This window comes from Brassica napus, chromosome A8, assembly GCF_020379485.1.
Source record: "Brassica napus cultivar Da-Ae chromosome A8, Da-Ae, whole genome shotgun sequence".
Lineage (NCBI taxonomy): Eukaryota > Viridiplantae > Streptophyta > Magnoliopsida > Brassicales > Brassicaceae > Brassica > Brassica napus.
In genome coordinates, this window is record NC_063441.1 from 3050129 (window position 1) to 3067121 (window position 16993).

Here is a 16993-nt window from a genome sequence, read left to right on the forward strand (position 1 = left end):
TGATTTTTCCTTTTTTCATTTTTTTTAAGAACCACCTCTAAAAGCCTCCGTTGGAGGTGGTCTAAGATCATCACTCCTGATGATTGGTGAGTCGTGTAACGATTATCAATCATTATTATTGCTTACCGTTATGTTTGAGATTCTAAGGATCAGCCGCTTGAAGCTTTGTTGCTATTTCTATTGTTTTCCCCCTTTTCGATGTTGCGGTGCTCAAGTTAGGGAAAATAGCCAATTTTGACCTGTACAATTTCGGTCTTGGTTTTTAGACCCAAAAAGTAAGTGTAAATTCATACTTGAACTCTATAACTATTTAAACTAGGGGCATAGCTCATGTGCAAGCGCGGAGTTGGGTACGTTGTTGATGAATTGTGTAGTTTTGTGTACGGGATTTTGTCGTTTTTTTTGTTTACATTTGTTTTTTCTGGCTTAACTATAATGGCGATGAATGAAACATTGGAAGTCACACAGTTTGATTAGGTTGATATAAGAATAACAGGCGAATTCATATATGTTCATATTTTCATATCTTATCTTCGTTATGATTTTATCGACCATTAGCGTTATTAGCGCTTTTATGTTCAAAAGCTGGGGTTTATGGGGTTGGTTAGTAGTGTCTAATGAGTTAGTTGTTAGTATATTATTCTTAAATAATGTAAGGAAAATGAAATAAAATCTGATTTTAAGAATTTTGCAAATTATACCAAAAATAATTTAATGGAGACAAGACAAAAAAAAATCTAATCTATTAAAATAGAGTCTTATTTTTATCTACTGTTTGAAGATTGTCATTTAAATTTGGACCTATTCATCTCTTTTATTAAAACAAAAATATTATGTTGTACCTAACATCTATTTGTGTGTGATATATATATATATATATATATATATATATATATATATTAATATATAAATTATAATCTACCTAATGAAATCTAACTAAATCATATATTTGATTTTTCTCCCACACACGATTGGTTTGAAAAAATGGGTATTGGTTTGGCAAATGACATGCATTCGTATCACTTCAAATATTAACTTAGTTTATTACTTTCATAATGCGTTGCAAATAAAAATAAATTTCACAAAAATACATGTACATTTTATTTAAATATTTAATAAATATCAACTATATTTCATATTACTTCAGAATTTCTAATATAACTGAAAAACTTACTTCAAATTTTCTAAACATGTAATCAACAATTTATATAAAATGTGTCTTTTAATAGCATATTAAACAAATTAACCAAATTATAAGAACTTATTCAAAAATTACAACACATCAAATATTTTATACAAGATTATGATCAAAAGAGATAACACTAAATATATTTTTACGAACAATTTAAGTTTTATGAATAAAATCCCGCCCGTTCAGGCGGGTCCGGATCTAGTACGTGTTTATTAGTGTAATTTTCATTCTAAAACTATGTTGTGTATATATTGTGTTAGTTGAAATGTATATGATATTCAGGGTCGAACGGAATGGTTAGGGATAAATATTTATTAGTGAGGAAAGATATGTTTTTATTTTGTTTGATGTTTATAACTGAAGTTGAAAATAGTACTGAAATGATATTGGAGGTTAAAACATGATAACCTCCTTATTAATAGTATCTAAGATGGACTCATAGATTACTTTCCCTACACAGTTGACAACTTATATTTGTACGAAGCCATTAATCAATTCAAAGAAAATAAAAATTACGGCCGCATGTACAAGAGCAAATATTGTTTACATAGTTGCAATTCTCGAAGCAGATAGTGCATATATCATTTTCCTCTTTTGTAGTTGGAGGCCTATTAGTTCCCTCTTGGTCCGTGATGATTAGATCGACGTCAAGTCTTACAGTAGCGTTTTGATTGTAGTCTCTGATGGTTAGAGTAACTTGAAGATCATTAGCTAAGATATTGTCCTTCTCTCTTAGTAAATTCATCACAAATGGGTTAGTCTCTTGAATAAGGAATGTTGAGTCGGGGTGATGAATCTCATGATATGTTAACATGAATTCCATGCTCTCAGTCGTAGAGTCATTAAAATTACCTTGATTGTCAATGATAGATTGTAGCTGGAAATCGATGATGACAGATTGTTGTGTGTTGGCCATGACTCTTGGGGCTGACAAGCTCGTTTTTAGGAAGAATGAAGTTTACTTGGGTAAGGGTATGTTAAGGATGGAGTGGTCAAGATGAATGTAATGACAATCCTTCTGAAAGTATAGCTCCAAAAGTTTCAATGAATAAGAAGAAGCCATATGCTTATTTGATTAAGTCTTTTAATATATGGCATGAATTCTTAGGCCATCTGAACTACAACTAGATACAAAGATTAATGAATCTAAATATACTCCCAAAATACAAAACAAGTATTGAAAATGTGAAATATGTGTGCATGGTAAGCTCACAAAACGCCATCACCTTGAAAGAACCAATGAACCTCTAGGTTTAATTCATACTGATTAACGTGATTTAAAATACACACAAACTAAAGTTGGGAAAACATACTTTGTGATCTTCAAAGATAACTGCACAAAATATTGTTATGTAAATTTATTACGTAGCAAATATGAAAACTTAGATATATTCAAGGAATTTAAGCTCGAGGTTGAAAATCAGGTTAAAACAACTATAAAGATAGTTAGAAGCAAAAGAGGAGGTGAGTATGATGGTCATTTCGATGAATTATGTAAAGAACATGGAATTGTCCATCAAACTACAACTCCTTATTCACTAGAATGTAATGGAGTTTCTAAATGCAAAAATTGAACTTTAAAAGAGATGATGAATGCAATGTTGTAGGAATCTTGGTTACCCTAGTACATGTGGGGAGGGGGGGGGGGGGGCAATTGATTCTTACCACTAATGATATCCTGAACAAAATGTCACAAAAGTTACCATATGGATTATGGAAATGTAATTTACCTTTGTATAAATACCTTAAAGTGTGGGGGTGCTTGGCAAAATTTATTGTACCGCCTCCTAAGAAAGTCACTATTAGACCTAAAAAAATGGATTCCATCTTGATTGGGTATGCACATAACATAAATCTGAAATATCCTGCATTCATACAATCATCAAATCATGCATCTTTATTCGAAAATATTTTCCGTGCAAGACATTTTTTTTTGAAAAAAACTAGAGAAGAAAGAGACGACGACAATGTCTCAGAAATTGAAAAAAAAACCGTCAATCTTTTGATATTTCAGAAAATTAAACATAAGATGAACTTAGAAGGCGCAAAAGAGCTCGAAAAAAAAAATCTTTTGGTGAAGATCTTTTTGATGGTAATTTTAGTAAAAAATGATCCACGAACTTTGGCAGAAACCATGTTTTGGAATGAAGCAGTCAAAAATAAATTCAAAATTATTATGCAAACTTATACATGATATGTAACTGATTTACCACCAGGATGAAAAACATTAGGGATTAGAAGAATTTTCAAACAAAAACTGAACTCTGATGGAACAATTGGTAAATACAAAGCTATGCTTGTAATTTAAGGATTCTGACAAAAAGATGACCCATAATATTTTGACACTTATTCTCCGGTAAAGAGAATAACATCAATAAGGATGATGATAGAACATTAATAAATCTAGAAATGCATAAAATGTATGTAAAAGCCGCCTTTCTAAATGGTGATTTAAAAGATGAGATTTACATGAAACAACCTTAGGGTTTTGTCATTTCTGACTTGTAAAGTCATTTTATGTGCTCAAACAAGCTCCTAAACAAAAACACAAAAGAATGACAACACAATGATGTGAAATTGTTTCAAAATTAATGAATGCGAGAAATGCATATACTATAAAATACCAAAATGAGTAGGTTTGCTATGATTGTATGTTGATGATATGCTCGTAGCTGGAAACAATAAAGACATAATTAATAAAATAAAGGAAATGCTCAAAGGAAAATTTGACATAAAAGATATGGAATTAAAATCACAAAAAATCAAGCAAAATTATCATATCCCAATCCTATTATGCTCAACGATATTATCAGAGATTTAAAATTGCTCTAACGGCATGAAAAAATCCCGTTAGATCCTGAAATTCAATTGACATAAATCAGGAGAAGCGGTACCACAAAATGAGTAAGTATGTGTGATTGGGAGTCTAATGTACTAGAATAATTGTACTAGACCAGATTTAGCGCACACACTAAACGTTATGAGTCGATATTCAAGTAATCCATGTCATAAACACTAGAAAGCTATAACGAGAATACTCAATTACTTGCGCTATAATAAAATTTATGGGATGCACTATGGTAAAGAACCTGCAATTTTAGAAGGATACAATTATGCTAATTGGATATCAAATTCTAAAAACTCAAAACCCACAAGTGCATATGTTTTTACACTAGGAAGGGCAGCAATATCGTGGAATTTTACCAAAAAACAGTGTTACTAAGATCCACCATGGAATCTGAGTTCATAGCCCAAGATAAAAGAGCTGAATGGCTTAGAAACTGTTTGGAAGATATTCCTATGTAGGAAAAATCTATGCCAGGTATACAAATATATTGTAATAGTCAATCGTTTAATTAAAGCTTTGGCTCAGAATAAGCTCTACAATGATGAATCTCTCGTCACATCATAAGACGACATAAAACCATTAGAAAAATTATTTTTAAACATTAATGGTGTAATCACAATATAGTACATCAAATCAGCTAACAACCTAGTGGGTCTATTTGCTAAAACTTTCCACAAGATGTTGTTGTTAAATTATCAAAATGAATGTGTTTAAAATCTATGACAAATGAGGATGCTTCACGGCAACCCTACCTATCATGACTAGAGATCCCAAGGTTCAAAGGGAAACAAAATAAAAAAGAATCTACTGAGAGCACTTAGAGACCACAAACATGCTATTAAATGTGAGAAGGATAAGCGTTAGCTTTTAATGATTTCATAGCTTATAAAGTAGAGTATTACTCAATACTTTTTATAGTCAATCACCTAATAAACGTGAAATGGAGCGTTTCTAAGAGAATTAATGCTATATTTTTAAAGTTCACTCATGAAAACCATGAATAGTTCATGACCACAATGAACACAATAGAACTAATTTTACGAGAAAATGAAGTTGTGGCATGTTGTCTCGGTCTACATAAAACACTGGGTGCTTTAAGGCATCATGTTCACCTCTTGCTAAAGTAAACCCGACATATGTTAAATGAGTGGTTCAAGACTTAAAAATGTCACCAACTCAAACACATTGATTTTTTTTTCAAACACTCTCGATAAGCCTATTTGTCTAGTTAGGATTAGTATGAGTTTATCAACTATAGTATATCATGCTTTTATATGTTTAGATTCATTTCTATTCATGTAGGAAATTGTTGGAATACTGTTTTTGACATATGAGTTTTTCACTTTTCCGTCCAAACCGGTGGCCAACGTGATCAGATTATCAGGTCATGGTGAAGCTTGTAATATGTACTACAATCTGGTATAGTCAAACGTCAAAAACAGATTTGATTTGAATGAGAAATGATGCAAATAAGTTGGTATCTTAGTGTGACTTGAAACACTAAGAAATTTGTTTGAAGTGACAAAAACCATTTGTCCCACATCGGCCACAACATACATGAGTGAGTTGTATAAATATGTCTACACTCCTATCATTGTTCAAATGCTCACAGGGTGGCTGAGGTTGGCTCCTCATGCGCGTGCTGCCGTCATATGGGTGGCTCGGCTCGGCGTTGGGGTGAGCTTGGGTCTTGGTGAAGGCCACATGCTGAGTAAGATTTTTTTGGACCAAATTACTTTCATCTTTTTGGACCATTTAGAATAAAACATCATGCAATTCGTTTCTAAACGACATGTAGTCCATCCCAAAACAACACATATTTCATTTGTTCGGCCAATATATTTTTGAATGAGAAGAGAGGATATTGGAGAAGAATTTTTGAAACGCCAACCTCCCAAAATTTTTGCATGATCTCCTCCACATACAACAACTGTTAGAGGAAGTGGCTCACCTCATTCTCTCTAAATAAACTCGACTATTCTCAATCAGTCGTTACTTTCCCTTCGAAAAACCAACAAAAATCTTCCAATGTAAGTCGAGAGTGTTTCGTAGTTTTTTTAGTTCGCATAAATATTAACTAGTGATGCGTGAATTGTCTTTCATGGTTTTATCCTATGAGTCGTTATTCGCTATGGCATGTCTTACTACAGAGAAAATATCAAGAGTTAAGGAAAAACATGATATCTCAGCTCAGTGTGATCTTTACAAAAAGGTTTTCATACCGTCTCGTTTTCTTGTCCAGGTCCTTAATTACCGTCTCTTTGTATCTTATCGTTTATTTCAATTTGATTTTCCGGCTTCCTACACTATCTATACAAAATTACACTTTTTGATTATTGTTAACACTTTATGTCATCAGTATTTCTTTATATTTATTTATTCAAAAAAATTGTTGGAAATGGATTTGACACCAATTCGGCGAGTAGATGAGCTGTAACCAAAACTAGTTGTGCCAAATATTTTGCGCTGGGAAAAGGCTTGTCTTCACCACGAACCCATTATAACCCATCGAGCTGTTAGCTGAGAATTGCTGAGTTAACGTCGAAGATTCTATTAACGAAGAACAAATCAAGAAAGTTCATTTCAGTTTTCAAATAAGCAGAAATCCAGTGAAGTATGTATAGTGAGATTTGTGAGATATCCTAAGGAGATGTCGAGCTGTTTAAGCAATCAGGGAGGATCAAAAACAGGACATTTTCGAGTTTTTCAAAATCTTTTTACCTAACCACATCATTTGCCTAGGAGCAATTTATTATAAGTTTAGTTTATTAACTCGAATTTGATTTTGTTGTTTGTTCAATCCAGATTCCTTTCAATATTTTTTCTTTTCTCAAATCATCGTTTAAATACTTGTTTTGAGTTTTAGAATTTATAACAGAAAAAGGCAGAAGATCTTAACTTTATTCCTTACTCGTTAATCAAACACAACTTTTTTGTTTTTTTTTTTGAGCAAAACAAACACAACTTTATTCCTTGAAGATAACTTTATCCCTCACACAGTAATAATATATACTAATACATATTTGGTATATCACAACAAAACTTTTGAACTCCATATTATCATAATAGTATAGACTTTAATCGCAAGACTTTCCATTAACTCATCATTAAGAAGTCAACTCTAGCGTTTGCGTCTGCGTTAATGATGATTAAAGTCGCAGATTAGAAAAGAGAGCATGATGAAAGTTTGTGAATATACGAAAGTCAACAAAATTCTTATAAACGGCCGTTTCGTTTTGAGCAATTATGTGCTTTGCAATTCACATCATCTGAATCAATATCCGAAAACGATGAATAATCTGCGGCTTTAACCTTCCTACTATAGCTTCTGCCACAGCTGGTGCAGCGGCTTAACTGGCCTCTAGCCTTTAGGATGGCTCGCCATCCGATTGTACAAGGCTGCTTGATGCAGCACCACAGAACGCAAAGAGGACAATATACACATAAGCAGCAAACGTTAAAAGCGACTTCTGACGGACCAGTTGAAGCTGCGTTTGCGTCTGTGACTACGATTTGAGACTTTGTAGGCGAAACGGTGATCTGATTCCTTGCCCGATTCTCTTCTTCTATTTCTCTTTGGAGTAGCGTTTTGCGGTCGTTCATCGCGTTCTCGAAGAAGAAAAAACTCAAAGATTATTGATGGTTTTGATGAATGATTTCTTTTTGTCGACGATGAATGATTTCTTAATGACCACGATTTTCATTTTTATAAATTTTTATAATTATTTTTTACTTTCTTCTGTCGTTTTACAAACTATTTAAAATTGCTGACGGCTTTACGTGGACCTTTGGGTATTATCCCAATATTGATATACCTTTTTGAATTATTCAAAGCCACTCGAATAAAAATACATAGATCTAAATAGTATCAGCTGAATTTGGCTGTACGAAATTATGGAATATGAGTAAGTAATTAAAAATTCTTCGTAACAGAAGAATCTAACGTAATATAGCTGCTGAATAACTTGAAGAATTAGTGAGCTATGTAATCTCCTATATATTAATTCTGGAGCATTACAATATGTTTTCGTAGCCACAAAAATAATTCTTAAAATTGTTAAAAAAATAAGTTAGTCCATATAGATATTAAAATAATATTATTTTTATGATTTATTTTTTAAAAATTGATTTTTTTTACTTGAAATTTCATAAAACCATGTTTTAATATCAAACCGGATCATCGGTTTTAGCAAATTTCATGGTTTTTAACCGTTTTTTTACCAGATTTGTCGGTTTAACTCAAATCTGATTCTAGCACAATCCGGAACCGGTTAGAAGTGCAAGTCACAGTCTGGCCGGTCCGGCCAGTTCAGTTTTCAAAACACTGCTATTGTTTTATATCATTGTGTTCAAATTTATTTTTTATGCACAAAAACTATCAACTTTTTATGTTCATACAAAAATGATATACAAGATATGATATCATATTTAACCTGTTTAGCAAAATATAAAGTCTTCCACATGTACAAAATTTATCATTACCAAAAATATTTAACATATTTAAAAAACATAAAAATTTGTAAACAAATTCATGTCGTGATTTTGCAAAACTTCAAAATTTTAATGTTTCAAATAATCATGTTGTATCCTATAAAAATAATTAACACTATTCAAGTTTTGTCAAAATAATCAGTCAAAACATATCCGCGTTTTTAAAGCGTGGGTCAAAATCTAGATTATTATTTGATTACTAAATAAAATTATAACTATACTTTGTTATTTAAAAAATTAATTACTGTTTAGGAATAAAGTGTAAAATTAATGTGTAAAATCGCTATGGTACAAGTGTATAGTAATGCAACATCACAAATTCAATGCAATTGCCAAAACCTCTTACGAATAATTAAAAAAATATTTTACTCAAATATTATTATAAAGAAAAACATAAATATGATTATTACAAAAAAAACATAAATACTAAAATCAAACTTTTAAAAAATATAAAACAAAACATATACCCGCCCTTTTAGAATCTAGTTTAACGTTTAAATTTAAACCATCAAGAATATTCAAGAACGAGATGAACGACCACAAAAGTCTACTTCAAGGAGGAATGGAAGAAGAAAATCCAGCAAGAAAACCATCTCAGCTTCGCCTACAAGGTCTCAAATTGTAGTCACAAACGCAAACGTAGCTTTAACTGATCCGTCCGAAGTCGCGTTTAACGTTTGCTGCTTATGCGTCTATTGTCCTCTTTGCATTCTATGGTGCTGCATCAAACTGCCTTTTTTTTGTTTTGCTAAGAATGTTAATTTCATTAAAGATAAAAGGTTTTTCTACAGAGAGATGAACCTAAACAAGACATACCCTGACAAAAAAGAAAGTGAAAAAACAGGGTATCAATCAACCAAGCGTAGAATAACTCCAAGAACAGACTCATGGAGAGATTAGGAAAATAGATAATGGATCATAACTTCATATGAGCCAAAGTGCCATAAGGGAGCTGAATTTTCTTCGCTTCCTTGCTGCATAGATAGAAACAATGATGTGTCTATTAATTCCTTTGAAAGCCACCAATGGAGGGAGCAGGGTCTGGTTGTGAAGCATATTATTTCTCTGTTGCCAGTGTGTGTAAGTGAGGGCTTGAACCACCATCATACGCAGGACTGATGGCGTCAAGGAAATGGACGATGAAGCCCACTGGATGAGGTGCGACCAGTTTGAGAATGGTGGTACCAGGTCTCTGATCCTACGATTAATTTCAGTCCATAAGACCCCAGCATAAGGGCAAGAGAGCATCAAGTGGTCCCTGGTTTCCTGTTGTGTCGAGCAGATGCAGCAGTCTGTTTGGATCTGTAAACCCCAAGAAGCTAGGCGGCATCTTGTAGGTAACCTGTTCAGATTTGTAACCCATAAATGGAAAGCATGCTTAGGTGTAGCTCCACTGAACCATATGTGTTTTGCAATGGCCTGGGTTGGAGCTCTAGGTCTCAGCACTTCCCATGTCCTTGAAGAAGAGAAAACCGGGTGCGATTGTCCCTCTGTTGACCAACTAAAGATGTCGGGACCTCTGTCTAGTGATGGTGTAGGAAAGGTGGTGAGAAAGGAGTGAAGTGCAACTTCCGTATCTGATCTTGGATGCGGCAGCCTCCATCCTTGCTCACTATAAGCATCAGCCACGGATGCATCTATATGAATCCTTAGGTTGCGGGTGCCAGTCCTACCGAAGACTTGGATTAGAGGCACAAGGGGGTCCAGTTATCGTACCAGAAACTTGTACTGCATCCATTGTGTACATCACTGGTGAGAAATCTTGATATCAAGTCTCTAAGCCGAAGTATGCATCGCCAATTCCAGGACATAAGCGGTGATTCCGATTGTGACCAGAAGCTATAGGAGGTAGGGCAGTTGTGGTGACGATGCCAAGCAACCCAGAGGGCGAGCCATCCTAAAGACTGCACGCCCCTTACACGGCTGCAGCGGCTGCGGCAGAAGCTTGAGCATGAGGATTAAGGATGCTGATTATTCGTCATTTCTGGATATTGATTTAGATGAAGTGAAATACAAAGCTCATAGTCGCTTGAAACTAAATGGCTGATGCCAAACGCTTGAGTTGAGTTTAATGACGAATTTGTGAAAAGCCTCGCGACTAAATTCTAGATTATTTGATCATTTTGAGTTTGAACTTGAAGACGTTGTGATATACCAACAATTTTCTCTGTTAAAAGAGAAGTACCATTTTTATCTACCATAAAAAAATCACAATAGCCTTATTAGGTCCATTTCATTTATTACATTTATTTAATTATTTACATTAATCCATTAAATATATAAAGATATTAATAATACATCAATTTTAACTGTAAGTTTAAATTTGATTTTTAGTTATAACAAAATGTTGACAAAAAATCTAACCAAATCTTTCTAAAAATTTAAAATATTTTATTTAAATTAATACCATTGATTAATTTCGTAATTAATAATATATACTATTATACATTAATTTAAATAAGATTATTATAAAACAAAATAAAATAAAAGTGTATGCTATTTTTCAAATTTTATAATTATATTCTATATCTTATTTATTAAAAGAAATACCATAAAAATTTATACTAGGTCTTTTTCATCAATTACATCTATTTGATTGTTAAGTTAATCTATTTAATATATAACATTTCTAAAAAATATTATAAATTATATAGATATTAATAAATAAATTTTAACTGTATATTTAAATTTTATTTTTACTTATAACAAAATATGTAGGAAAAAATATAACAAAGTCTTAATAAAATTTTAAAATATTTTTAAATTATTGCAGCGATGGATTTCTTAATTAATAATATAGTATTATTATAATCTATTTACTTATAAAAACTCACAATGTACTAAAATAAATAACATAGAAATATAAATTATGCTAAGAAAATATCAGTTCTATAGTATAACTAAATAAATTTTTAAAATATATTGTATTCAGTCTGTAAAAATTAGAAAAAAATGAACGTGATTTTCAATTTATTTATTTCATACTATGAATTTATTTTACCAAACTCGAAAATATATTAATATATAATAACAATTAATAATAAAGTTAAATGTATAAAACAAATCATTATACATTAATAATATCGAATAATAAACATAACCAATAATATTATAGATTTACACAATATATAACACTAAAATTTAAATTATATCTTTGAAAGTTTTACGATGATATATGTTATATATTTATAAAATGAAAATCTATCCGTACGGATGTGCAGGTGAAAATCTAGTGTATTGTATAGTATTAGTTGGTATTTCGAGTTTCAAAATAATGTTGTGGTGGTGTAAAGATATACATATACTATTAAAGTAGGATTTTATCTAATTTTAACTCCTAAAATAACCTTTTACTAGATTTTGACCCGTGCAACCGCACGGGTGTTTGTTTTCACTTTTCTATACATAAATTATTGTTTTAGAACATAAGTGGTATGTTACAAAAAAATAAAATAAATAACATAAGTGGTATATATTTTTAATGTTAATCATATACATAAATATTTATATAACTATTTCAAATACAATAATTTTATAATTTACATGTTATAATTAATTAATTGTTTAAACCTTATGTATTTACCACTTATTATTATATATTTATCTTATTGTATTTGCATTTAGTTATTAAGCAAATAAATATATTCATGAGAAAATATATTTAAAAAATATTTTGTATTTAATTTATGCTAAATTCTGACCCGTATTTCAAAACTGGATTTCTTTTTACCAATATTTTTATGCTTATTCATTTTAGATAATTTATTATTGTATATATAAAAGTGTAAGATATGTTAATTTTTAGACATTTATTATACAGTTTGTTAATTTTCAGCCGTTCTATCATCATATTATATTTTAAATAAATAATTTATATTTATGAAAATAAAATTTATAAATTTATCAATTGAATATAATTTTATCATATTTATTTTAGTATAATAATTATATTTTAACGTGATCATGACTATAATTTATTTATTTTTATTTCTAAACGATAACTTAAAATACATTAAGTTATTGTTTAAATATTACATAGATTTATTAGAATTTTTAAAATATAATATATAAATATATATTATATTTAAAATGAAAATATATTATGATTAAAGTAGTTGCAAAGATTTTATATTATTAACTTTAAAAATACATGTATTATATAGTTTGATAATGTTAACCCATCTTACCAACATATTAGATTTTATTTTTGAACATAAATATTTTATAATTACGAAAATAAAATATATAAATATGTAAATTTAATACAATTTTATTATATTTAGCTCAATATAATAATTTTAATTTAATATGATTGATTATGATTATATAATAACTAAAATGTTATAGATTTTTTTATTTTTCATTTTATATAATTAAATATATTAATGTATAATAATATTTTAAACTAATTTCGAAATTAGTGAAAATATTTAAATATAATTTCGAAAATGAAGATCTTGTAAAAATCTTTTTAAACAGATTTGTTAGAATTTTAAAATAAATATATTTATATTTAAAATGAAAAGATATCAAAAGATACTATGATTAAAATATTTTAAAAATTATATTTATTATTAGTCTGAATTAAAATATAGTATGAATTTTTATGAATATGTCCATTAGGTCTATTTTTAAAAAAATCACACATGAATCAAGGTTGTGACTTCTGTTTTAATATATAAGATATATTAATGTATAATAATATTTTAAACTAATTTCGAAATTAGTGAAAATATTTAAATATAATTTCGAAAATGAAGATCTTGTAAAAATCTTTTTAAACAGATTTGTTAGAATTTTAAAATAAATATATTTATATTTAAAATGAAAAGATATCAAAAGATACTATGATTAAAATATTTTAAAAATTATATTTATTATTAGTCTGAATTAAAATATAGTATGAATTTTTATGAATATGTCCATTAGGTCTATTTTTAAAAAAATCACACATGAATCAAGGTTGTGACTTCTGTTTTAATATATAAGATTTACATCCTATGTCACTGATTTTTCAAAGCAATCGGTAGATTCATTAAGGGTGTGCTTAGGTCAATTAACTATCTAACGATTTAGTTCTATTATTTTCCATTTGACTTAGTTTGGGCTCGGTTAAACTATCATACTACATGCCCACGTTTCCTAACCGTATTTCTATGTTGATATTTTAACATGTCTTCAATCACAATTATATTTTTTTGGGTCCAAATCAAACAAACACAATAACCAATCTAAACCGGGTATAATTTCATTGTCATCATACGAATCATACACATGTCAAAGCATAGGAAAGCAACAATATTACAATTTTGATACATAAGTGAAAACTATTAAAAGTTACTGAGTGCTAATCCAAAAAAAGATGAATCTAAACCACAAAGTACAATACCTAAACCCTAACAATAAATTTTATTTTTTCTTTCAAATAATATTAACGAATTTAGAATGGTTGCAAAATGTTGTTTTGAAAAATATTTTAAAGAAATTCGATTCTTGTGGTATATTCCAAAATCTGTTAGTTTATTTTACAATCTGATATTATCTTTTAAAATTAACTTTTTTTAAAATGAGATTCTAATTTTTTTTCGATTCCTATGGTATATTCCAAAATTTTGGAATAGTTATTTTACAAGCCGATATTATCTTTATAAAATGAGGTGCTATTTTTTTAAAATATCATTTTATACTTACTAGATTTTTTAACCACGCTATGCGCGGATAAGATATTATATATATTTCTCAATTCTAAAAAAATAATGTATAATATTGTATTACATTATTTAAAGAATATAAAATAAGACTGCATAAAATAAATATATTTTTTAAATTTTCTTTGTAGAAATCATTATGTTGTTTGATTGTTGTACTTGATTCACATATTTGCATAGTTATTTGTGATAGATGCATAACTATATTTTTATTATGAGTAAATAATATATATTTATTATATAATATAAGAAAAATAAAGTTATTTACTTTTAAAACAAACTTGTCTCATGTTGGAGATTCGGTTATAGACACATCATATTCGAATGAGACATTTTTACAGTTATCAATCTTCTTAACAGTCAAGAAATAAATCTGAATATCAAAACAATATTTCATACTATCTCTTTTTGGAATAACGGCTCTGAAAAAATTGAATTTAGGCATAAAAAAGACTTGAAATGGATGTACAAATGTGTTATCTAAGTCAGCTTTACAAAATACTATTCATATTTCATATATCATTTATGTCCATCCTATTTTTTTGTCCATCATTTCTTAAACATCTTGAAATAACTGATGCTAATTAATAATAAACTTTTGGCTGACAAAAAAATTAAATTTGTCTAATTATAGCTTAAATATTTTATCAATATTCTCTAAGAAGCTTTCAATTGATATCATATTTTAATTTTTATTAGTTTTTTTTGTTAATTTTAGAGTTTTTTGTATTTAAAATTTTTTTTCCATATTTAAGATTTTTTTCACATAATATATATATGTCATAAAAATTACCATCAAATCAGTTTTACTTGTTTATTATTTTTTTTTTAATGAAAATACATTTTTTTAATAATTTAATTTAAAATAAAATTATATATTAATTTGTTGTATTCTAACAATTTAATTTATTTAATTAATTTGTTTTGGTGGATAACTTAAAAAGTTTTCATATGAATCGGGGAAAGCAAGCTTATGTTGTTATATTATATTTATTTGTGTATATGAAATCTATATATAATGCTAGTGTAATAAAGAAAGAACATTATTTTTTTGTAACTTCAAAAAGATACATTATTACAATTTGAAATTAATCAAAATTGAATAAAATGGTAATTAAATAAATCTAATTGTTTTTTTATCTTGTTTAGTTGGATTCTCATGAAAAGAAATCGATAGGTTAAAAAATGTTTCAAAATTTGTTGTGTTATTGTTTTGTCTATAAATTACAAAATTTATTGAATTGATATATTTAATTATTTCACCCTTAAATAATATTTTATTAAGACATTAGAGAACTATGTTTTGAGTTGTTTTGTCAAAATTGTACAAAAATCTATGCTTTTTCATATTTGTCACAAAAATTTATATGTTAAACTTACTCTTACAAAATTTTTAACTTTGTCACGAAAACAAAAATCTATACTTTTTCATATTTCTCATTGTTCTCACATTTTCAAAGAATATATTAGCTTACTCACTTACTTATTTTTTTTTACAAAATAAAGTATCAGAGTCTTGAAAGTTGAATCTATATTATTGTAAATGTACATAAGAGTTTGTGATTAGATATTTAGTGATTCTTGTATATGTGTTCAAGAAAGTTTCAATGGCTTAGTGGTATATGCCTTATATTTATATCGTACTAACCCGGGTTCGATCATTTCCTTTGAATTATTTTTTCATTTTTACGAAAAAATAAATGAGATGATGTGGCAAGTTCAGACTCTCTGATTGGACAATTTTTTGTGCTTACGTGGACACTCTAATAGGAGCTTATATCTCCCTTTTAATATAGTATAGATATTATCATTTAAAAAAAAGTGAATGGTCATAAACCACACATTCAGGGCGAGTATCATATTTTTTGTATTTCCACATTTTTTTTCTTTGGGTTATTGGGCCAATTTCAAATCTTTTTTATATAAAAAAATAAAACCCACATTAAACATGATTAAACACATGATTATTAGATTTTCTTCTTCTAAATATAATTTAAACTTTCATAAAATATTGGAATATATATAATGAAAGACCTAAATCTTTATTAAAATTGTAGTATAATAGTTTATTAAAAATTTCAAATTGTAAATAAAATAACTTTAAATAAAATCACGACATGATAAAATTTATCGATTAGAGAAATTCCACTTTAAATCCTTTCAAAAGAATAAGTAAAATGTTCTAAACATAAATACTTATTGATAAAATAATAATAAAAGTGTGATAATTTATGTTTGCTATAAAATAAAATACAAATATATGAAAATGTTACTTTAAAAATTATTTTGTCAGTTTTAAAAAAATATTTTAAAAGGAAAACAAATCCGCGCTTTAAAAGCGCGGGTCAAAATCTAATTTTCTATATATTATTTGAGAAGCATTGCAACATTTTTTTGTAGCCACGTGTCATCATTAAAATGATTCTTAGAATCCTTAGAGAAATAGGTTGGTCAATCTAAATATATAATAATCTTTTTATTAAACCATAATAAATATATTATTAATGTGCTTCATTATTTCCTTAAATAAGATTACGAAATTGTCTAATGTGGCTAAAATATATATGACAATTAATGATTTTGAATAATAAAGATTTGATAAAAATAAGTGTGTATTATAATTATATTTGTTTAATTTTAAGCTATTAAAATAAATTAAGCAATAATAGTAACCATATAATAAAAATTAAAAAAATTATTTATATATTATATTTTGAATTTTTAAAAACGAGTATAAATTACTAAAATTGTTAA

The 16993-nt window shown here is 28.3% G+C and overlaps 2 protein-coding genes across 2 annotated transcripts; both read right to left on the reverse strand.

The window, feature by feature from the left end:
• Nucleotides 1–6999: 6999 nt before the first annotated feature.
• On the reverse strand, nucleotides 7000–7797 carry LOC106359509. The gene has a single exon (XM_013799194.3). The coding sequence runs from the start codon at nucleotides 7641–7643 to the stop codon at nucleotides 7257–7259; it is 387 nt and encodes a 128-aa protein (XP_013654648.1). The 5' UTR covers nucleotides 7644–7797; the 3' UTR covers nucleotides 7000–7256.
• Nucleotides 7798–9455: 1658 nt separating this feature from the next.
• On the reverse strand, nucleotides 9456–10269 carry LOC106358727. Its single transcript, XM_013798539.2, has 2 exons — nucleotides 10205–10269; nucleotides 9456–10143 (listed from the first exon to the last, which is right to left on the reverse strand). The coding sequence occupies exons 1-2, from the start codon at nucleotides 10267–10269 to the stop codon at nucleotides 9456–9458; spliced, it is 753 nt and encodes a 250-aa protein (XP_013653993.2).
• Nucleotides 10270–16993: the final 6724 nt, after the last annotated feature.